Source organism: Protomyctophum parallelum, assembly GCF_964188405.1.
Source record: "Protomyctophum parallelum genome assembly, chromosome: 10".
Lineage (NCBI taxonomy): Eukaryota > Metazoa > Chordata > Actinopteri > Myctophiformes > Myctophidae > Protomyctophum > Protomyctophum parallelum.
In genome coordinates this window covers 25,353,622-25,376,670 of record NC_139704.1, presented here as the reverse complement: position 1 = coordinate 25,376,670, position 23,049 = coordinate 25,353,622, and the positions used below count along the sequence as shown (strand labels likewise).

The following is a 23,049-nucleotide window of genomic DNA, read 5'->3' as shown; positions in this document are numbered from 1 at the left end:
TATTGACTCTCGTCGTCAGGGAATGTTAGAGAGGGGCTAACATCGCCTAACAGGGCACCTTTGGTAGCGGATCTACAAGCTCACAACGCAGCTCGATGTGACGCGCTGAGTGCTTGTAGATCAGCTATTTACGGGGCGTAACCGTGCGCTCATAGCTTCTATACTTCTTCTATACTTCTAGCTACTGAAGATGCAGCATACGACATGGGTTTTTCTACACAGAGGATAAATACTTACTACAAAATCTTAGTCTTTTAGACTTAGGGCTCTATTGTCTTCAGTTCTAAACCCCTTATCCCTAAACTTCTTTTGCCCTCTACAAGCTCTCAACGTGTCAATGTAGATCGTCTAGTAGTTGAACTATTCAAAAAACTGAACTAAACAGTAAATAAGGAACTCCCCGTGGAAACGGACACATTTTGGGTTTCCGTTCCGTCGCCAGTGTTATAGCCCCGGGCTCGGCGGCCGTCCGTTATAGTCACAACACAACAATGACTCACGCAGCAGCAGGCGGTGACAGTGATCTGGATGGTGTTCCTGCCGGGCTGACAGACGTGCTTCAGGTGCAGGGGCTTGTGGGACGTCTTGTTGTCGCCCCGCTCGATGGTGAGCGGCGTGGCGTTGACGCTGACCTGCACCGAGGCGGGCCAGTTGGTGTTCATCTGCCGGTCCTCGTGGTGGTAGCACTTGAACTGCAGCTCCAGGTCTGACCTGTAGTACCACAACAAGTATGGAAAAGTACACTTACTTAACTTAAGTAATTTAGATAGCATTTTATCATGTAGACATATCACTCTTTATAGTGTATACTCATAGTTTTGATTGATTGGCCCAAAAAAAACCATCCATAGAGGTCCATGTATTTGGGCCCAACTTCACCTAGACTGTATTACCTTAATAAACATGGTCATGAATACTTTCTGCTTCCAGTCACTAGTTTAAAGTCTAATTTCTGATGTCATAATATTCTTTTTGGAAAATTATGGTCCCATTTATAATCTTTTTTACCATAAAGTCGAGTATGTTCTGAGGGGCATGGCTACCGTTACAGTCTATGATCGGGATCCACCCCCTGCTCGAGTCAAAATAAAAACCAATGAAGAAGAAGGGGGGAAGTCCCGCCTCGTTGTCTGGGCCAGCCAATGGCCAGCTGGGCCCAAACGGATCTAGAAAGATGGCGATTGGACTGACAGGCTTCATCTTACGTCCATATCAGACCCGGAGAACGCTTTGTCCATATTTATTTACAGTCTACTGTTAAGACGTGATGTTAGGCTACGTTGCTTTACCTCCACATGAGGGTCTGGTGGACGGAGGGTCTCAGATGGAACACGTGGTTGCTGACGGCCAGGTTGTGCTCCAGGCGGAAGGGCTCTAGGACCACGCCGTCACGCACCGGGAACGTCAGCCGCAGCTCCTCGTTGGGGTGGCCTGGAGGGACGGGAGAGGGAGGGCGACACCGCTTCCTTTAGGACACCGTTTACTGTGCACCTTAACCCACTTTGACCTGAGATCAGATTATAAAAATGTCTTCTATATCCTGACAGTTTTCTGAAAAAGCTATGTTTCTATGTCAGTCGTTCTTCAATTTTTCAAAAACAATAGCAGACCTACAAGCTCGTATGAGCTTGTAGATCTGCTATTTTTCAATAGCTAAATTATAACATAATGTTTAAAACACCAAAAGGGATTCCCGTCCCAAAATGGGTTAAGACTTCCTTTAGGACACCATTTACTGTGTACCTCTGGTGTGTAAAAGGCAGGACACTATTTACCGTGTGAGGAAATGGAGCCCTTAGTATCAATATTATATCCCTTATAAACCCCAATTGATGCTGAGTGGCAAGCAGAAAGGCATTGGGTCCCATTTTTTACAGTCTTTGGTATGACCCCGGGCCGGGGATCGAACCTCGACCTCCCACTTTCAGGGCGAACACTCTAACCACAAGGCCACTGAGCCGGAGCAGTGAAACTATTCCTTCCACACCACAAGCACCTTGAGCGTCTGCTAAATGTGCTGTAGAGTGCTGTGATAGCGGCCGCGCTGTGCGACACTTCTCCTCCTCACCCGACGGCGGAGGAAGCGACGTCATGCTGGGCTTCATGTCGGGGGGGAAGGGGGGCTTCACGTCCTGGCCGGGCGACAGGTACGGAGGAATACTGCTTCCTGGGGTCATGGGGGGCGTGGGGTTACCGGGGACGGGCGAGTGAGGGTAGTTACCAGGCCTCGGAGGCTGGAGAGAGAGAGAGAGAGAGAGAGAGAGAGACATAATATATACGGTAGTTATTTAACACTTTTTTTTATTTTTCTTTCTTTTTACAAATCTCGTTATTGATCTTTGCACAGGCAATAAAAACATTAAGTGACAATTAAGTAAGTATTTTTCGGTTTTTGTCTGCCTTTATTGATAGCATACAGTAGATATACAGGAAATGAGGAGAGAGAGAGAGAGACAGTTAATAAAATATCACTTACTGCATTTCTAAAATAATCTACCGTACAGATTGGGTAAACACACACACATGCACACGCACGCACAGGCACGCACACACACACACACACACACACACACGCGCGCGCGCGCACACACACACACACACACACACACACACACACACACACACACACACACAAACACACACACACACACACACACACACACACTTTGAAGGACAGGAGACGTACCGCGTTGCCTTGGCTGTATGAGTACGGCCCTCCCCCAGAGAAGTTAGTGCTCTGTCCGTTGAATGACTCCTGCTATGACCAAACAGAGCGTGGTCAGTTCTTTGGACATCTCTACGCCACTACAAAATAAAGTCCTATTAACTGAAGACCCATCCTCCATGTTTTTTTTTAAGCTGGGAGTCAGCCAGTGTTGTTTTTGGCAGCAAATTTCTATTTTAGTTTTAGTCAGTCTCTTGAATTAGTCTAGTTTTAGTCGATTAAATATCATAAGATTTTAGTCGACTACATCTAGTCATCTACAGTTGATTTAGTCGACTAAAATGTGTTTTGGCGGGCCTTGATGCCGTCATAATGACTGATTTTACACATACCAAATAGCAGATATACAAGCTCATAACGCGTCTTGTCCACTAGTCCCTGCCTAACATTTTAGTCTAGTTTTGATTTGTTGACAAAATCGACAGTATATTTAGTCTTAGTTTTAGTCATCATGGCTTAGTTTTTATTTAGTTTTTATCAGTGAAAGAAGGTAGTCGACGCACATTTTTCGTCATAGTTTTAGTCGACGAGAACAAAACGTTACCTTGTAGTACTGGCCCATGCTGGGCATGCCGGGCGGGTACTGCCCCTGGCCCTGCTGCCCGCCGCCCGGCATCCTCTGGCCGGGGTAGTTGGGCGAGGGCAGCGGTCTGGAGGCGTTGCCCGACGGGTACTGACCACCCTGCTGGGGCGGGAACTGACCGTTGGGCCCGCCGTACTGCTGACCGCCATATGGTGACTGGAAGGACAACGGGAACAAAACGGGTTTCAATGGAGGTTAGATTATTACATTTCGTCTCTCTCTGTGTCCAAAAACCTTTCACGCCCAACATAAAAAAATGGATACAGGGGTTAAAATGATTGTGATGCAGTATTAGCTAATTGAGCAGGGGGAAGGGGGGGGGTCCCCCTGGTAGGTATACCCCCTCAAGGACCCCCCAGTAAGGGATTCACATGGCGCCACTTGCCTCTCCGGGGTACGGCCTCTTCATGGCCTGCATGGGCATGCCCTGTCTGGGGGGCCCTCCTCCGGGATAGCCCCCCTGCTGCGGCATCCGCTGTCCGCCGTAAGGCCCCACCATGCCTGGGGCTCGAGCTTGGCCCATGCCCATGGGGGGCCCGCCCATGTTGGGGTTGTTCATGGGCGACGCCATGCCAGTTGGGTTCATTCCACCGGGGGGCCCTCGCGGGCCGGCCTGGCTCATGAACTGACTGTTGTAGGTCTGTGCAGGCCCCATCTGGAACGACGGACACATCTGTGGGGGAAACCACACACATTTGATTTATTGGGGGGGTTTATATACAGGTGAGTCCCCTGTAAAGGCCTATTCATACTCCAGTTTTAGGTGATAAGGTGACCACTTAAACTTAAATAGTTTAAGTAGCCTAGGCAGGCTTAAAGGTGTAGGGCAACGGAAATGGTGGACATATTATTTTGAAGTTTTAGCTGGAAATGCTGGCTTAGAGTGATGATTACGTTTAAAACAAGTAATACACTGTCTGGATGTCATCTTGAATGAGAATAAAAACAGAGTAGTTCTTTAATCAAAACCAGCTGTGGAGGAGGAGTAATTAAGCATGGGAAACAAACTGGTGAGCTTCATTTTTATTGGCTTTTATCGATGTGTATCTCTACACGTCATCACACAGCACGTTTTTGTTTTCAGGAAGTAATAAAAAAAAACCTGTATGGACTTTTGATACAAAAACACACAAAAATCAGAATTTATTATTATTTTGGCATCCATTGTTAGGTATGGGCATATGATGACCACAGATATGGTCTAAAAGTGTGAAACACGGTTAGGGATAGGGTTTAGGTGTTAGGGTCAGTGTTGCTTTTGGTAGCAAATTTCTATTTTAGTTTTAGTCGTAGCCTCTTGAATAGTTTTCATTTAGTTTTAGTCACATTTTAGTCACCTGGAATGTTTTAGTGTTAGTCTAGTTTTAGTCGACTAAATCTACAGTTGATTCAGTCGACTAAAATGTATTTTGGCGGGCCTTGATGCCGTCGTAATGACCGTTATTACACTTAAAATAGCTGATCTACAAGCTCACAACGTGTCGCAGCACAAGAGCGTTGTATCAGAATATCAGAATATCTTTATTGTCATTGTACGAGACAACGATAACGGTAGATCTTCTATTTTCAGCATGCAACCAAGTGTAGAATGACTTATACTGGATCTCCTGTCCACTGACTACATCCCTTCCTAACATTTAGTCTAGTTTATATTCATCAACGAAATTGTCAGTATATTTAGTTTTAGTCATCATACTGTAGCTTAGTTTTCATTTAGTTTTCGTCAGTGGAAAAAGGTAGTAGAGGAACATTTTTCTTCTTAGTTTTAGTCGACAAAAACAACACTGGTTAGGGTTAGGGCTCACCTGTCCGTACTGGCTCATGTCCTGTTTGTTCTGGTTGTCCTGCTGCATGGCAGTGGGTTAGGGGTTTAGGGTTTAGGGCTCACCTGTCCGTACTGGCTCATGTCCTGTTTGTTCTGGTTGTCCTGCTGCATGGCAGTGGGTTAGGGGTTAGGGGTTTAGGGTTTAGGGCTCACCTGTCCGTACTGGCTCATGTCCTGTTTGTTCTGGTTGTCCTGCTGCATGGCAGTGGGTTAGGGGTTAGGGGTTTAGGGTTTAGGGCTCACCTGTCCGTACTGGCTCATGTCCTGTTTGTTCTGGTTGTCCTGCTGCATGGCAGTGGGTTAGGGGTTAGGGGTTAGGGGTTTAGGGTTTAGGGCTCACCTGTCCATACTGGCTCATGTCCTGTTTGTTCTGGTTGTCCTGCTGCATGGCGGCCACCGTGGCCGTGGCCGTTGCTGTGGCTGTAGCGGCCGCGGCCGCCACTGCAGCGGCCGCCGCTGCCGCGGCCGGCTGTGCGAAGTCGCCCGGACCAGGGCGCACATGTGGCGAGGTCATACCTCCCATGCCTCCCGGAGGGGGGCCGTTGGGACCCCCGGAATAACTGCAAGACAAATCGTAATGTCGTCGCTGTAGTCGGGGCCGGACAAATTTAAATGAACATATATCCTACTTGATCATAGTACAGTGTCACACGAAAGCGTCAATAATAGCAGATTTGCAAGCTCGAAAAATGAGGCGCAAAGTCGCGTTTCAGGGGTTGTTCCTGGGAGTCCGCTAACCGGACCAGATCTGGGATCGCTCAGGGATTGGTGGTCAACCCAGAGTAATCTAGTAAGAGAGGGTGTAACGTTGTAACAATATAATGCGGAAGTGCTCATCTCAATAGGATAGTTCCAATGTTTGGAAATATAGCCCATAGCAGTCTGCGGCGAGATCAAAGTGTGTCGCCACTCTCTTACTAGATTACTCTGGGTCAACCGCCCCCCACACCCGGACCGAACCAATCAGTGGCAGTAAAAAGCGTTGAACCTAAAATGCTACCAGGCGTTCGGTTGTGGCGACCAACACTTCGTGACGTGCTATAAGCTATTTTGTAATTTCTTTGGAAATATGTGATTACGAAGCCTAAAAGGGAAACAGAAATACAAAATGCAACGATGTCCAATGCAAAAAAAAACCAACAACCCACAATTAAATTGTTCACAATCGCAATTATTATTCAGAGTGTGACAATGAATGAATGAACTTAAAGGTGTAATGGTGCCAGCCCTATACCTGCCGCTGTACCCCCCAGGGCCTCCGGGGTATCCTCCGGGTCTGCCGTACATGCCCGCCTGCATGTAGGCCTGGTTGGAGCCTCCTCCTTTGGACGGGAACTGCTGCTGCTGCCCGCCGAACGGCGGCGAGTTGAGCCCCGTCCCGCCGCCCGACATGCCCTGACCCATGGGGTGGTTCCCGCCCGGGTTCATGTGGTTGTTGCTGTTCACCATGGAGTGGCTCTGCACCTGCAACGCAACGGCGTAGTCCAATGTAAGACTATGAGTTAATGTCAATGGATCGTAAGATTCGTACAGCAATCATTTCACAAATACAGGGTCAAAGTCCATAGGCATATACCCTAAAATATATATGTATGTGTATGTGTATGTATATATATATATATATATATATATATATATATATATATATATACACACACACACACACACAGTATATATATATAGTCTCTGTCGGGTGGAAATCTCACAAGTTCAATTCAAATTAAAAAATCACACCTGTGTGAAGTGAGGGGCGCTAAATTCCGCTAATATATTAAAGTCTAACTCATGTTGTTAGGTGATGTACTGTAATGGAGATGTAAAACAAACGGTGCCAACACAAACCTTAAATGCCATTAACAATAAAGAGACAATATGACGTAATGAGTTACAAAATGACGTAAGTGTTCCCTTCATTGTCAATGGCATTTATTAAACAAACATTAAACCTGTATATAGGAAATATAAATAGCAAAAGTGGCAGATCGACAACAAGCCTCAAAACGCATAGCTTGGTGCCGTGTTTGGAGCTTGTAGATCTGCAACTTCATGTGAACAAGTATAGGGCGTAAATGTACGAGAAAAAAAGCACACACAAACAGTTACAATATGGAGATACAGTGACGATGTTCTATTTGAACCACTTTCAACCTGGCTGTGGTCTGATTCTAAACAGTGATGTGTGTGTGTAGTTGTAGTGTATTCAAGGTGTAACCTACGTGACTTTGGGACGTGTTGGTCACACCCCACACCGTGGTGACCACGGAGAGGGACCCGGGGGGTGCCTGGTTGCTGCTCTGCTGCCACGGGACAGAGTCGTAGGGGAAGGAGCCATCACTGCCAAACACACAGTCAAACACACAGATATAAGAACATAGATGCCTCATTGGCCGCTGCAGTTCATTGTTATTTTGTGCAAAGTGTATTATTGGCTATTTCCCCTAATATAAGCCCTCAATGAATTTAATTGAATTGCATTGAATTGACTGGGGCATTGGGTCTAATTAGCTTGTTTCCATCGCTCAAAAATCAACTCAACTCTTCATAATGTAAATAGTATCCTAAGCGGCACACTTTACTACTTATTTTGATGGAAATAAGCGAATTAGCACAAAAACCCAACCCCAATTGAGGGCTTATATTAGGGGAAATAGCCAATAATGCACTTTTGCACAAAATAACACCTGGACCTCTTTGGTGGGGACGTAACAACTACAAATAAAGGTAAGAGAGCCTTCTAGCATGGAATTCTCCTTTTAGGCGGCAGTGAGGAACGCTGCGTCGCTGTCACTCAAGTGACTACTGGTCAATCAGAGCACATCTTTATCAATTCAATCCAAAGGAGCTTTATTGGCATGAGAAAACAAACGTTTACATTGCCTCTGACTGGCCTATACCGAACGTCCCCTTCTTCTGTGAGCCTCAGAGCCGAAGGAGGCATCGATACCTTTTTCTATGATTATGTCTATGGTCAAACACACAACACTGGCATCACTGGGAAGCAAAACACCAAAGCAAACAACACTGTCATAGGGCAGCTATTCTCAAGCCGCGGCTTGGAGCCATAGACTGCAAAAAAAAAGTTTTAACACACTCTTCTACTACTTCTCTAGGGCAGTGATTCCCAAACTAGGGGTTGGGACTCCCAGGGGGGGGGGTCTCCAAATAAAAAAAAGAAGATTAGCTTAATGTGCAACATTGTTTTCAATGGACCCTTTTTCATACTTCCATAGATAAGCCCCCTAAGACACATAAATGACATAGTTTAATGTTGAAAATGGGTGGTAGTCCCCTTTAAGGGGGGTCGTTTGGGGAATATGTCCCACAGTCCCGCCAAAGGGTTATGCAATTCCAAATGTCTTCAATTTCAAATCATGGGGGTTGCATGCCCTCGTGGGAAAAAAACAAGGAAAAAGAAAGTGATGAAACTTGGGAGTCACTAGATAGATGGATAGATAAATAAAATAAATATACTGTGTGTATAGATAGCTGGGGGGCACTTGGAATGTTTGCCATTCAGATTGAGATCCAAACTTTTCAAGCCAAAACACGAGAAACTGTGAATCATAACAAACACACCAGACCCTCGTGCGTGTGTGCACTTTTTTTTTACTCCACTACAATTATTGAAAAATGAACACTTTTACTTTGGTACTATTTGATATTCTGATACTGTTATATGTTAAATGTTTAATAGGTTTTTTACATGCAACAGATTATTTTTATCTACTTTTACTCGAGAAAAGAAAACTAAACAGAGTAGGCTACTTCTTCCACTGTTGCTTTTGGACGGCGGTGTGTTTTTAGTTTCTCCAGAGGTGAGCCGTTTGGAATGGACGTCGTGTTCAATGTTTCCTCAAATGCTCAACATATCCCAGCATCCTCCGCGGAGGGGTGAGCAAACTCTTGGCAGGCCAAGCCCAGGCGAGAGGGAGTGAGCACAGAATGTTCTACAGACTATCTATGACTTCACTGCTCTCTTTCCTATGTGTGTGTGTGTGTGTGTGTGTGTGTGTGTGTGTGTGTGTGTGTGTGTGTGTGTGTGTATGTGTGTGTGTGTGTGTGTGTGTGTGTGTGTGTGTGTGTGTGTGTGTGCGCGCGTGTACTTGAATTACAAAATGTCCCAACAAAGTAGATATAGTAGAATTTGACATTGTGAGGACAATTTCCCAGGACATCACAAGATACATGGTTGTTTTGTGGTTTCAAATAAAGAGTCTGGCTTAACCCATTTTGGGGCGGGAACCCTATTATGTTATACAACTAGCTATTGAAAAATAGCTCATAGCACGGCACCGAGTGCTGCGCTATGAGCTTGTAGGTCTGCTATTTTTGGAAAATCGTGAAAATGTTGAATATATATAGGTTCTTAACTCAAATCTTTGCTTCTGGGGGTCCCTGAAACAACATATTTTCAGACGGGGATATGATTCTGGGGGTCCTTGACATGAAATAGTATGAGAACAACTGATACAGAAACATGAGGTATTCCAGAAAACTGTCACAATTTAGAAGGCTACAACATGCCTTCACTGATGAGGTGACCACCTTTTCGGTGGTCACCATAGGTTATAGGTTATCACCTTCATGGTGGGTGTTAGGGGTGGGGGGGGGGGGGGGGGGGTGGGGGGGGGGGGGGGGTTAGGTACTGACTTGTGAGTGAGGCCAGGCTTCAGGTTGTTCATGGTGGGTGTTAGGGGGGGGGGGGGGGGGGGGGTTAGGTACTGACTTGTGAGTGAGGCCAGGCTTCAGGTTGTTCATGGTGGGTGTTAGGGGGGGTTAGGTACTGACTTGTGTGTGAGGCCAGGCTTCAGGTTGTTCATGGTGGGTGTTAGGGGGGGTTAGGTACTGACTTGTGTGTGAGGCCAGGCTTCAGGTTGTTCATGGTGGGTGTTAGGGGGGGTTAGGTACTGACTTGTGTGTGAGGCCAGGCTTCAGGTTGTTCATGGTGGGTGTTAGGGGGGGTTAGGTACTGACTTGTGTGTGAGGCCAGGCTTCAGGTTGTTCATGGTGGGTGTTAGGGGGAGTTAGGTACTGACTTGTGAGTGAGGCCAGGCTTCAGGTTGTTCATGGTGGGCTGCATGGGGGGCACCTTGCCCTGCGGTTCGTTTCTGCGGTTCTTCTGATGACGCAGGAGGAGGAGACGACCCAACTCCTCGCACCACGAGGACAGCAGGGCTGCAGAGAGAGAGACACACACACACACACACGTTCACGTTAGTGTCGTTGCTCTGTTGCTCTCTCACACACACACACACACACACACACACACTCACACACACACACACTCACATGGACATAATTGTTCTGTCGACCTGTGCATGCACTGCACATGTATGCACTATGCACATGGACACAAAAAGACACACACACACACACACACACACACACACACACACACACACACACACACACACACACACACACACACACACACACACACACACACACACACACACACACACACACACACACACACACACACAGATCCGTTTTTCACCGTGCATTCGTTTCAGTGCAAAGATACAGTCCAGGTAAGGACAAAGAAACCCTCTCAAAAATGCTGCGATCCGTTTGAGACTCCATTCGCCTTTTAACCAAAAACTCCACTGAAGATCATTTACAGCTTCACATAAAACATGACCCTGCCGTGTGCCTCATACTTCAGCGTTTTACCTTGTTGTAAAAACGTTGCCATCTTTGATTATGTCGGGGTTAAGCTGACTCAACAGCCATATATATCGACTTTGATGAAGTGCAGTGGGTGTGTGTGTGTGTGTGTGTGTGTGTGTGTGTGTGTGTGTGTGTGTGTGCGTGTGTCTGTGTGTGACTGTGTGCGCATGCATGTGTATGTGTGTGTGTGTGTGTGTGTGTGTGTGTGTGCAACTGTGTGTGTATGACTGTGTGTGTCCAGCCAGTCATTTCACACCATTCCTTTTGGCCTCCGGGGGGCAGCCTAACACAATAAAATGCTCAGTGTCGGTGAAGGCTGTGAATGGATTTCACTGACACAGTACTGAAACACACGCACACACACACACACACACACACACACACACACACACACACACACACACACACACACACACACACACACACACACACACACACACACACACACACACACACACACACACACACACACACACACACACACACACACACACACGCACACACACGCACAAGTGCACACACATGTTCTCCATCTATCTGCAGAGCGTGGTCTCAATCAGCCCTACTAAAGGACCCCCCCCCCCCCGGCCTGTGTTTCTACAGGAGCACAAACTGATCAGTCAGTCAGTCAGTCAGTCTGTCTGTCCTCTTACGCCCGTCCTCCAGCTATGCTCTCTTTCGTATCGATCAGAGGAGGGCTGTAATGACCAATCAGACTGCTCAGATCAGAATAGGAGGGCTGTAATGACCAATCAGACTGCTCCGATCAGAGGAGGAGGGCTGTAATGACCAATCAGACTGCTCGATGGGAGGAGGAGGGCTGTAATGACCAATCAGACAGCTCGATGGGAGGAGGAGGGCTGTAATGACCAATCAGACAGCTCGATGGGAGGAGGAGGGCTGTAATGACCAATCAGACAGCTCGATGGGAGGAGGAGGGCTGTAATCACCAACAGACTGCTCGATGGGAGGAGGAGGGCTGTAATGACCAATCAGACTGCTCGATGGGAGGAGGAGGGCTGTAATGACCAATCAGACTGCTCGATGGGAGGAGGAGGGCTGTAATGACCAATCAGACTGCTCGATGGGAGGAGGAGGGCTGTTATGACCATTTGAAAATAGACGATCTACATAAAACATGCATGGGCAACAGGCGGCCCGGGGCCCACATGCGGCCCCCACCGTCACGTTATATGGCCCTCAGGTTAATATCTGAATATTGATATATAATTGATTTCAGCAGTTCCAAACATGACCCGCTTTAATTACTTCAGTCTGTATTAGTACTGTAGCTGCATGACTAGTATGAAAACAATTGTTGTCCTTTTTATTTTTATGTCCAATGTATTTGCATTTAAGTTCATAAAGTTAACATAAGTATAACTAAATGCATTTGAAATAAAATAAAAATGTTACTTTTCAGGATTCCAATTAAAAAATAGCAAAAACTTTTTTCAGGATTTCAATTCAAATAATAGCAAAGATCTCAGCCGATCTCAGCTCACAATGCATGAATGCAACGAACGGCTCTCTCAGAGTCATTTCCAATGAGCGGCTCTCTCAGAGTCATTTCCAACGAACAGCTCTCTCAGAGTCATTTCCAACGAACGGCTCTCTCAGAGTCATTTCCAACGAACGGCTCTCTCAGAGTCATTTCCAACGAACGGCTCTCTCAGAGTCATTTCCAACGAACGGCTCTCTCAGAGTCATTTCCAACAAACGGCTCTCTCAGAGTCATTTCCAACGAACAGCTCTCTCAGAGTCATTTCCAACGTGCGATCATAGTGACCATGCATATTCTGTGACTACTTAAAGTTGAGGTAAAAAAATATAAATAAATCACACCCGTGTGAAGGGAGGGGTGCTCTAATCATCGTACATCATCATCATCAAGAATGGTGGTCTCTTATTGGCCAAAGGCTCCCAGCCGATTTGCTCAGCCACATATGACATAAATTCTCCATCCATTGGCATTTAATGTTTGTGTTCAGACAGAATCTACACTATAGCTGTTTATAGAAGGAGTTAGAGCCCTTCAATAATAATAGATATCCTGGATAAGGATCTGGGCTGACTCCTGGGTGAGGAAGGGTCTGATTGGCTGATTCCTGGCCCAGGAAGGGTCTGATTCGTCGAATGTCATAGAGTGTATAGGCCTACAGGATCGACTGACCTGGCTGTGATACTGATGTGTGCTCTGAACGAGAGCCGACCATCCAGGATCATCGTCCTCCCTGATTGGTCAACTCAAAGCATCGGCTTCACGGATTGGACAGATCGTGTGTGGTGTTTGTGCCTCCGAGCGAATATAAGTGAAGAACGCAGAGTATTATTCCACACGTGTACACGGAGGGATTGACCACTAGGATACCATTGACCAATAGGACACCACGGACCAATAGGTTTTATTCCCTGTGGTACTGTCGTGAGTAATGTTACACCGGGCTGTGCGTCTGAGAGAACCAGGAACAGCCAATCAGAGTGCTGTGACAGTGAGACACTATGTGTACTCCTTCGGAGGTTACAAGGATCACATTGATGTGCTCGCCTTCAACAGGTCTTTGACCTGGAAGACGTTCGCCCCAGTGACCCCTGGAAGAGGAGAAGAACGCCACCTTGAGGTTCCCTCCGGGCGTAACGGCCACACAGCTGTTCTTGTTGAATATGCCTACCTCTGGGGAGGGAGGCCTATTGCAGGTCATAATTACTGCAACGTGCTTTATGCCTTTGATGTCGACGCCCACACGTGGTTCAAACCACAGGTTTCTGGGACTATTCCAGAGGGGAGGTGGTACCACTCAGCCTGTGTCTTGGGGAAGGTCATGTTTATCCACGGAGGATGGAACCAGACTCGACGCACTAATGACATCTACAAGTTGGACACCACCACAATGGTCTGGACTTTAATCAACTCCGGAGGAACTCCACCTCCTGCTTCATCACGTCACTCTGCCACCATCATCTGGACAAAGATGTTTGTATTTGGGGGCAAGAGGGGGTACTACTACAACAACAACACCATCAGAGTGTTTGACCAGAGACCGACCACTGGCTGACCACACCTTCTGCACAGTTTCTTCCAGAAACTGACTTTTGTCAGTCAGGCTTCACCTACAATGGAGAGCTGTACATATTTGGTGGCTGTAATAACTCACAGGCTTTAAAGGATATGTGGAAATTCAGGCCAGAAACCTTCTCCTGGAAGAAGGTTGAGCCCAAGGGGAAAGGCCTGTGTCCAGGGATATATATTAAGTGCTGCTGCGTGGTGGGAGATCGTATCTTCCTCTTTAGAGAATGTAATGATGACCTGAATGTCTTAGACTTCAGTCCTAGCCTCAAGATGTTATGTAAGCTAGCAGTTATGCATTACGGTCTGAATCAGTCTGAACTCGCACACAACATCAGGTGGGAACTGGTAGCCATGACAGGAACAGCCAATAGGAAAAAAAGGAACAAAAACCTCCAAAAACATCAAACAGCGTGACCAAAAACTAAAATAATCACACCTGTGTGAAATGAGGGGAACTCTTGTCATCATACATCATCATGCATCCTCCCATACTGGCCAATCAGAATGATTTGCTCGTTTACTGTACATATGACGTACATTTTCCCTTCAATGTCAATGGCGTTTAATGTTTTGATGTTTAATTGACGTCATAAAAAGCAGACATCTGACGCCATTGCTCCGTTCACCATCAATGGCAAATCTTGAGACGTGTGGGGACAAAGTTTTGCAGACATTTGACCGGAATTCTCTTACCGTGGTCAATGGCAAATCTTGAGACGTGTGGGGACAAGCTGATTATAGAAGGGGCTAGCCACTTAAAAAATAAGGTAAAAACGAAAAATAGTTGACAGTGAGGGCTGTTTTGGCTAAATAAATGTGGCAGTATTGTAAATGAAAATATTTCACATTTTGCACTTTTTTCACCTTCTTTTTGGAAAATAGTGGCCGTGCAAACAGTGGCTCAGGGGTAGAGTAAAATAAATATTTTCACGATAAAAAAAAATAGCCACTCGGTGGCGTGCTATGAGCTTGTAGATCTGCTATATAATGTTTAAAACACCAAAAGGGGTTCCCGCCCAAAATGGCTTAGACTAGTCATTGGTCCGACAAACGACAACCCACCTCAAACCCTAACCTAACCATAACCGCAAGCACGGGAGCAGGCGCTAGTTCGACATGCGTCTGCATGTCAAACTAATGCTCCGTCGGATTTACATGCGGTCCCCGAGGTTCCCAGTTTGATCCCGGGCTCCCCCAGAGTCAGTGTTGAGGTGTCCTTGAGCAAGACTCTGAACCCCTAATTGCTCCCGATGTGCTCCCGATATACAAGGCCTTGCATGGTTTCCTCTGCATCGGTGTGTGAATGGGTGAATGTAATGCACAATCTCTGTAAAGCGCCTTGAAATAAAGGCACTATATAAATGCACCATTTACCATTTACAAGCTCACTTACTCCTCACATTGTGAGCTTGTAGATCGGCTATTTACAAATAGCCGATAGATTTGAAGTGCTCATGTGGCCTATTGCCCTATTCTATATATGGTCGCTTCTTTTGGGCTTGTTTTCATAGACCTGGTTGCTTATTTTAATCTTAACACTGGAGAGGAGAGGAGACCTTTTTTTTTATTTCGAGAGGGTGGAGAGAGAGCCAGGCCTCCTGGTTAAAGAGAAATGATTCCACCCTGCCATTACAGAGAGCTTATCTCCCCACTAAATCACCACCTCTGCATCGTGGACCGGTCTGCGCGGCCGACAACCCACCATTTAGAGCTAAAAGACCAGCTCCACAGCCGAGCCCAGCATACAGACGGCCAAACAGAGACAACACAGGCCAGGGGGGGGGAATACTTTTCTGCTGGGTTAAAGTGGAGTCAGAGTGACTTCATGCATTCTGCCAGGCCATGACCCCGGGCCGCGCTGCGTCTACAACTATTCAGAATAGAGAGGAGCTATATTCTCCCTGGTACTGTTACCTACCTTGCACATTTTTGAAAGCTTAGCAGAGTGTATACGTACATCGCAAACCTTTTCACGTCAACGACTCCTTGACACAAACTACTTTCACATCATTTAAACGGACGTTGATGCCATGTCAACTGCATTCTGCTCATTTCCCCCCCTCAAGGACCACTGGGGGGGTCCCACTTTGAGAACCACTGCTTTCGTTACACTGCACTGCTATATGAAGTGTTATTTTATCTTGGCTATAGTGGAATAACAACTAGTGTGAAGTGAGGGGCTGTGTTTATACCGCTTGTTTTGTTTTACCGCTGCCCTAAACACACAATTAAAAGTCCATAGACTGGGCTGCCATTCAATTTACGTCATAAATCCTCTAAACAAGCATTGAAAAGTCCATAGGCTTGGCTGCCATATGACGTAATCTTCAAAAGCCATGCATTGGAGGGGCTCAACAAGAGGATTTGCTAAGGCCAGCAGCGCCAATATAGCCAACACTAGAACCAGATTAGGTACTATTAAAAAGCGCTCCCACCAACATGTTGATTGGTTAGCCGATTTGCTCGTTTACATATGACGTAAGTTTTCCCTTCAATGTCAATGTCGTTTAATGTTTTGATGTTTAATTTACGTCATATTTAGCGGAATTCTGACGTCATTTCTCCGTTCATTGTCAATGGCAAATACTGAGACGTATGGGGACAAGATTTAGCAGGCATTTGACCTGAATTCCCCTTTCATTGTCAATGGCAAATCTTGAGACGTGGGGGGACAAAAGCTGTTTATAGAAGGGGCCACTCAAAAATCACACCCGTGTGAAGTGAGGGGCGCTCTTATCATCGTGCATCATCATGCATCATCTCATACTGGCCAATCAGAATGCCTGTTGCCACAAATTTACGTCATATTTGGCGGACATTTGACCTAATTTCTCCTTTCATTGTCACTGGCAAATGTTGAGACGTGTGGGGACAAAAGCTCAAAAAAAGAAAAAAGATCTCTGCCACTTTCTTCGCTGTCTCTCCTTCACTCTCTCTCTCTCCCCCTTTCATCCGTGCCTATTAAACCTCATAAGGCCCTATAATTAAATCATAGTCTCTCTACCAGCTACCTGGTAAAGACAAGGCAAGGTCACCTAAAGGCTCTTTGGTATAGGGCCCCATTCATTCAGCCTCTAATGACTGCACATCACTGGCCCTGTGCAGTCCATGGAGGAGGAAAAAGGCATTGACTTCCCACAATACCCTGCATTACACATTCCATTAAAAGCCTTTTGCCTTTGCAGAATGTTCTGTAAAGTGGATTTTGAGACACGATGAAAACTCGTAATTACCATTTTATGAACAACACGAACCCCAGTGTGCCTATTCTCGGGTGGACATTCTGAGTATAAGTATAAGTAGCCTTGGGGACCAATGGTTTACCATATAGAGCAGTGGTTCTTGAAGTGGGGTCCGGGGACCTCCAGGGGTCCTTGAGGGAGTTCCAGGGGATCCCCAGTTGCATGATAGTTTGGAACCAAATGGACCATAATCGTGTCTCGGAGATAGAAATGCCATAAATAGGGGTGTCCGTAGCCTAATTCATGTCAAACTGAGGGTCCTTGAAATTAAACAGGTTGAGAATCACTGCTAGAGCCGCTAAAAATTCTTCTCTCATGAAAGTCCCTGGTATATCTCTTCAAATGGGGGTACGTGGGCTAATTAGTGTCAATTTGGGGGTCCTTGACATGAAAAAGTTTGGGAACCACTGCCATAGACGCTTGACGTACAAGTTCATCCCCCAGCCATGATGTACAAGTACACCCCCCCTAGACACCACACTACGCCATGACATACAAGTACGCACGCCATGACATACAAGTACACACCCCCTAGACACCACACTATGCCATGACATACAACTTAGTACACACCCCCTAGACACCAAACTACGGCCCTTTTCCAGTAAAAGAACTTTGGTTCTAGAACTGGTATCTGGGAATTTGGTTAAAAATTAGGCGGGTGAAAAAAAAGCTCAGAAGCGGCTCAAACCCTGTGGGAAAGGGGCCTACTATAGTATGTCATAGACTGCAGGGACCTCAGACTGCAGGGACCTCAGACTGCAGGGACCTCTATACAGACTGCAGGGACCTCTATACAACAGACCTCTATACAACAGACTGCAGGGACCTCTATACAACAGACTGCAGGGACCTCTATACAACAGACTGCAGGGACCTCTATACAACAGACTGCAGGGACCTCTATACAACAGACTGCAGGGACCTCTATACAACAGACTGCAGGGACCTCTATACAACAGACTGCAGGGACCTCTATACAACAGACTGCAGGGACCTCTAGACAACAGACTGCAGGGACCTCCAAACAGCAGACTGCAGGGACCTCTAAACAACAGGCCAACAGGCCTTGATGCAGATGAGTGTCCAAGCGGCATTAGGTCCCATGTTTCGGGGTTGGGTGTACCTCCCCCCCCCCCCCCCCCCCCAACACACACACACACACACACACACACACACACACACACACACACACACACACACACACACACACACACACACACACACACACACACACACACACACACACACACACACACACACACACACACACACACTAAGGCTGTCACCAAACATTCAAGGTTCGAATGTTCGCTCGTTAGGGTTGGCACTCGAATCTTAATTAATGAGTTTGAACCATTCGGTTTTTTTATTTTAAATTCTTTATAAAAATAAATATTTTTTTTCTCCTTTTTTATTAACTCGAAAATATATCTCGGCGACAATGTGATATGAGCATGTGAAAAAAAGTAAGTTTCTAGTGCATTCCTGTCAGAAGTTATGTCTATCTCCTTGTTGTGCTGTCCCTCTCCAAAATCCCCTGTGCACATTCATTTGGTGATGGGCCTGCACTCCCAGCAGCCAATCAGCAACAAACACACACACACACACACACACACCCCAGCACGATCGCACAATTTGAGAAAAATGTTAGTTCTCTCTCTCTCTCGCTGCGCTGTGGTGGAGCTGCGGGGAGTGCAGGCACGGCTTTCCGCATGGCTCACAAACGCGATGTGCCTACCGGTAGATTATTCTCGTGAGTTGTGGACTCGTGTAGGAAAATTGATTTTGAGATGTTTCTTCAGTGTGGACGTGGTGCAAAACTGCAACTGGTACAAGTTGCAACAGCCAGGGAACTATAGCATTTATTGCACTTGCATGCTCAGCCCAGGGGGGCAGTCAGACAGATATTTTGTGAAGCTACTAAGGAAATCGGGATTTCCTGAAAGTTCATATAATGGTCTGTTGTGGCGCTGTCATTGGGCCCAAAAAAAACCATAGCCCCATAGAAGTCCATGTATTTGGGCCCAACTTCACCTAGACTGTATTACCTTAATAAGCATGGTCATGAATACTTTCTGCTTCCAGTCACTAGTTTAAAGTCTCATTTCTAATGTCATAAAATAAATTACCATAAAGTCGCGCATGTTCTGAGGGGCGTGGCTACCGTTACAGTCTATGATCGGGATTCCCCACCCACTCGAGTCAAAATAAAAACCAACGGACAAGAAGGGGGGAAGTCCCGCCTCGTTGTCTGGGCCAGCCAATGGCCAGCTGGGCCCAAACGGATCTAGAAAGATGGCGATGTACAATTCAAGGACTGACAGGCTTCATTTTACGTTCATGTTAGACCCGCGGAACGCTTTGTCCATATTTTTTACAGTCTATGGCTCAGCCTGAGCCTCAGAGTCAGAGTAATTTCCCTCTCTGTTAACCACACTTTGGAGATCTCTTCGACATTATTGTCCCACTCGCTCGGTGGCGGTCGCTGAATGCACAGAACAGTGGGCGTATCCTCCCCAACCCCACTCACTCATGTAGGTGGGGTGACGTCACCCCAGGCTCTGCTTGCATGCACACAGACACAGCGGAGCTAAATGACGACTGATGAGAAACGTTTGGGGAACCGTTAATAAAAAAACGATGGAACCGGCTCCGGATCCGCAATGTCGGAACCGGGACCCGGTTCTGAATCCCAACCCTGCGCTGCCCTCGACAGAACCGAAAGTGCTATATACTTCTCCAGTACAGCAGTGCAGAACCGAGAGAGTGACACTTTTGGATGTGAACTGCGCAGCTAAGAGCGGGGGAGACGCGCTGTGCGCTCTGATCGAGACGGTTATTTTTTTAATTAATTAGAAACAAATGGTCCGAATGTTCACACGGAAATTCCTGCCGAAGTTCGAGTCCTAAAATAAGGGCTAGGGTACAGCCTTAACACACACACACACACACACACACACACACACACACACACACACACACACACACACACACACACACACACACACACACACACACACACACACACACACACACACACACACACACACACACACACACACACACACACACACACACACACCCTGCTCTCACCTCAGTCAGTGCCTATAGGGAGCCAGGTAAGCCAGGCTGCAAGCCCCATTAACTAATGACAGAGAGTGTGTGTGAGTGTGTGTGTGTGCGTGTACAGTACTACAGACTCTCTCTTTCTTTCGCAAGGAAACCCTGATGCTAATTACCATGAGCTCCGAGTGTGTTTTCTGCGTGCGTGCGTACGTGGTAAAAGCGATATCCTACTGAGCATGACATTGGACGGTTAAACCATCTGCCAGTGGTGAGAAAATCATTCCAGGATGAGAATTAACAACGCAACAACTGACTTGTGAAACGCTGCATGTGAAAGCACTATACCCCACTATAGCGCTGTGTTTCCTAAATAGTTAGCACAATATGATCATTATAAAATAACACAGATGCCATTCCCGGTTTAAATGAGTTAAAAAACGTGGCTATTTTCGCACCGTTGTGTGATTAAGCATAAAGTGCCCCACAGGTCTCCACCAGGGCAGGTCATGTTGTGGCCTCCTGGTGGCGCTATAATAGGCCAATGTGAAAAGGGTGCCAAAATCCACCTGTTGGTGACGCTATAACAGGCCAATGTGAAAAGGGTGAGATATATTCCTCAGCCTAGTAGGAAAGTCTGTGAAAGATTCCACGTAAATTGCACTTGAAATCGTGAAATCCTCATGATTTGATGCTTTTTGTTCGAAATGGGCCAATCCTGCAAACTTTGAAAGCCAATGTTAGCCAATTAGGATGGAATATGAAATACCGGACAGATCCGTCTTGAGCACATGACTATAGAGATAGTGTGTAGCGATTTGTGGGATTTCTGGACAGAATCTGGAGGAGTAATATCAATAAATGTGTTTTACAAAAGGTGGCCTCCTGGTGGCACTATAGCAGGCCGTTCTGGAAAAATTCGGGCAGAGGTTCATCGTTGGCATCCAGGGAGTGTGTGTGCAAAGTTTGGCATCGACCGGGTTAACGGTGCCGGAGATTAGCTGGTAACAGACGGACGGACACACGGACGGACGGACACACGGACTCACTCACACAAACACACGGACCGAGTGCAAAACATACTCTCTCCCCATACCTTCGGCCTGGCGGAGACAATTATTGGGCTTTTGTGGATGACCGATATGATATGTTGAATAATAAAAATAAATAAAAAGAGCGCACATTCCGACTATTCGATTAATGGAAAAGAAAGCCATGTAGAGTTGCAGCCCTATAGAATCAATCTTCATACGGGGCATGTGTGTGACACCCGGGAATCGTACCCTGGTTTCCGGCGTGGAAAGACAACATCTTAACCACCAAACCAAAGGGATATCCCCATGACTCGGGGGGAGATGTTAGACTTATGAGGCCATCAGGCTGAGGCTGTGAGCCACTCTGTTATATGCAGCTGTTCGTTCGTTCAGCAGTAATAACCACACAGACAACAATACAATACTACAGGAAAGACTCTCAGTACGAAAAACACACATTAAAAGCCTCTCTGATATACCAGACACACCGCAGCAGCACTACACATTACAAGAGTACGCAGACGACGTGAGAGATGACACCAAAATGGAGAGAGAGAGAGAGAGAGAGAGAGAGAGAGAGAGGGAGAGAGAGAGAGAGAGAGAGAGAGAGAGAGAGAGAGAGAGAGAGAGAGAGAGAGAGAGAGAGAGAGAGAGAGAGAGAGAGAGAGAGAGAGAGAGAGAGAGAGAGAGGAAGAAGAAGAAGAAGAAGAAGAAGAAGAAGAAGAAGAAGCAGTTTCTTTCAAAGTGAAGATTGGTTAAAAAAAGCTGGCAGTTTTATGACTGCTGTGTGGACAGAACGTATGCAAAAATACAGATGAAATATGGAGGGATGTATAAAAATCCTATGGAATAAAACAACAGTCATGCTTTTTGCTGAAGTGTAATGGAAACCATTTAAGCAGCCAATGATATGACCCCTGTCTCCAGCCTGCACCCCCCAGCGCCCCACCCCCCCCACCCCCGTCCCATTCCAAGACCAACTTCTAGCCCAGAGAGGAAGCGTATCAAATGGGTTTTGTTTTAGTCTCCATGGCTTCAGGGGGAAGAGCCAATCACACCTGCACTGCTGTGTCTAAAAGAAGAAATCTCACCCCGTCTCGACCTAAGTCAGCCAATATGAGCTGACTTAGTTTTTTATTTTTGTTTCTCGATTAAAATAGTAAAAGAAAAAAGGCCATATGTTTTTTTTCCCCACAGGCCTTTGTTTTTTTGTTTTGATTTATAGCAGCAGTATGTAACCTTTTTATGAATAAATAGGTGGTTGTATTTTGTTCTATTGGGACATTTCATGTCAAGGACCGCCAGACTTATTAGCCCGCGGGGACCCCCATTTGAAAAGATTTTCACGGTTCTAGCAGGACCCCAAGTTTGACATGCATTAGTCTACGGACCCCCCCATTTAATGGCATTTCTATCTCTGGGACCCCCAATGTATATCGTAAAATCAATGTTAATTTAACTCTGAGAGTGTACAAATGGAACCAAATGGACCCGGTAGGGTCCGTATGGTTCCATTTGTTTCCTAACTATCATTTGGCTGGGGACCCCTTTGAACTCCCTGGGGAACCACTGACCTATAGGACACAGCAGGATCTGACACGAATTCTGAGCTGATGGCCAAGAGTCCATTTATTTATCCCCTGAGCAAACACGGCAAGCTCTAAATGGTCAAAATGTTTGCACACAGGAACCCTGGTTAAAATATTCGGGGTAGAAGAGGAGCGTTGCATAGTGCAGCTTTAACCCTGCTGTCCTTATTTGGCTCAAATCAACATATAGCAGATCTACAAGCTCACAACAACACGTCAGGCTCGTATACTGTAGGTCATCCATT

At 46.3% G+C, this 23,049-nt stretch overlaps 1 protein-coding gene across 1 annotated transcript in view; it reads right to left on the bottom strand.

Moving 5' to 3' along the window:
• The window catches only part of zmiz1a (zinc finger, MIZ-type containing 1a), a 181,288-nt gene that overhangs the window by 22,367 nt on the left and 135,872 nt on the right, over positions 1-23,049 (bottom strand). Inside the window, exons 7-16 of the mRNA XM_083774390.1 lie at positions 10,170-10,308; positions 7,350-7,467; positions 6,368-6,597; positions 5,474-5,693; positions 3,694-3,981; positions 3,270-3,464; positions 2,687-2,755; positions 2,069-2,234; positions 1,290-1,431; positions 501-711 (exon numbers count right to left, since the gene is read on the bottom strand). Of these exons, the coding sequence (XP_083630516.1) occupies positions 501-711; positions 1,290-1,431; positions 2,069-2,234; positions 2,687-2,755; positions 3,270-3,464; positions 3,694-3,981; positions 5,474-5,693; positions 6,368-6,597; positions 7,350-7,467; positions 10,170-10,308 (1,778 nt within the window). The remainder of the gene's footprint in view (positions 1-500; positions 712-1,289; positions 1,432-2,068; positions 2,235-2,686; positions 2,756-3,269; positions 3,465-3,693; positions 3,982-5,473; positions 5,694-6,367; positions 6,598-7,349; positions 7,468-10,169; positions 10,309-23,049) is intronic.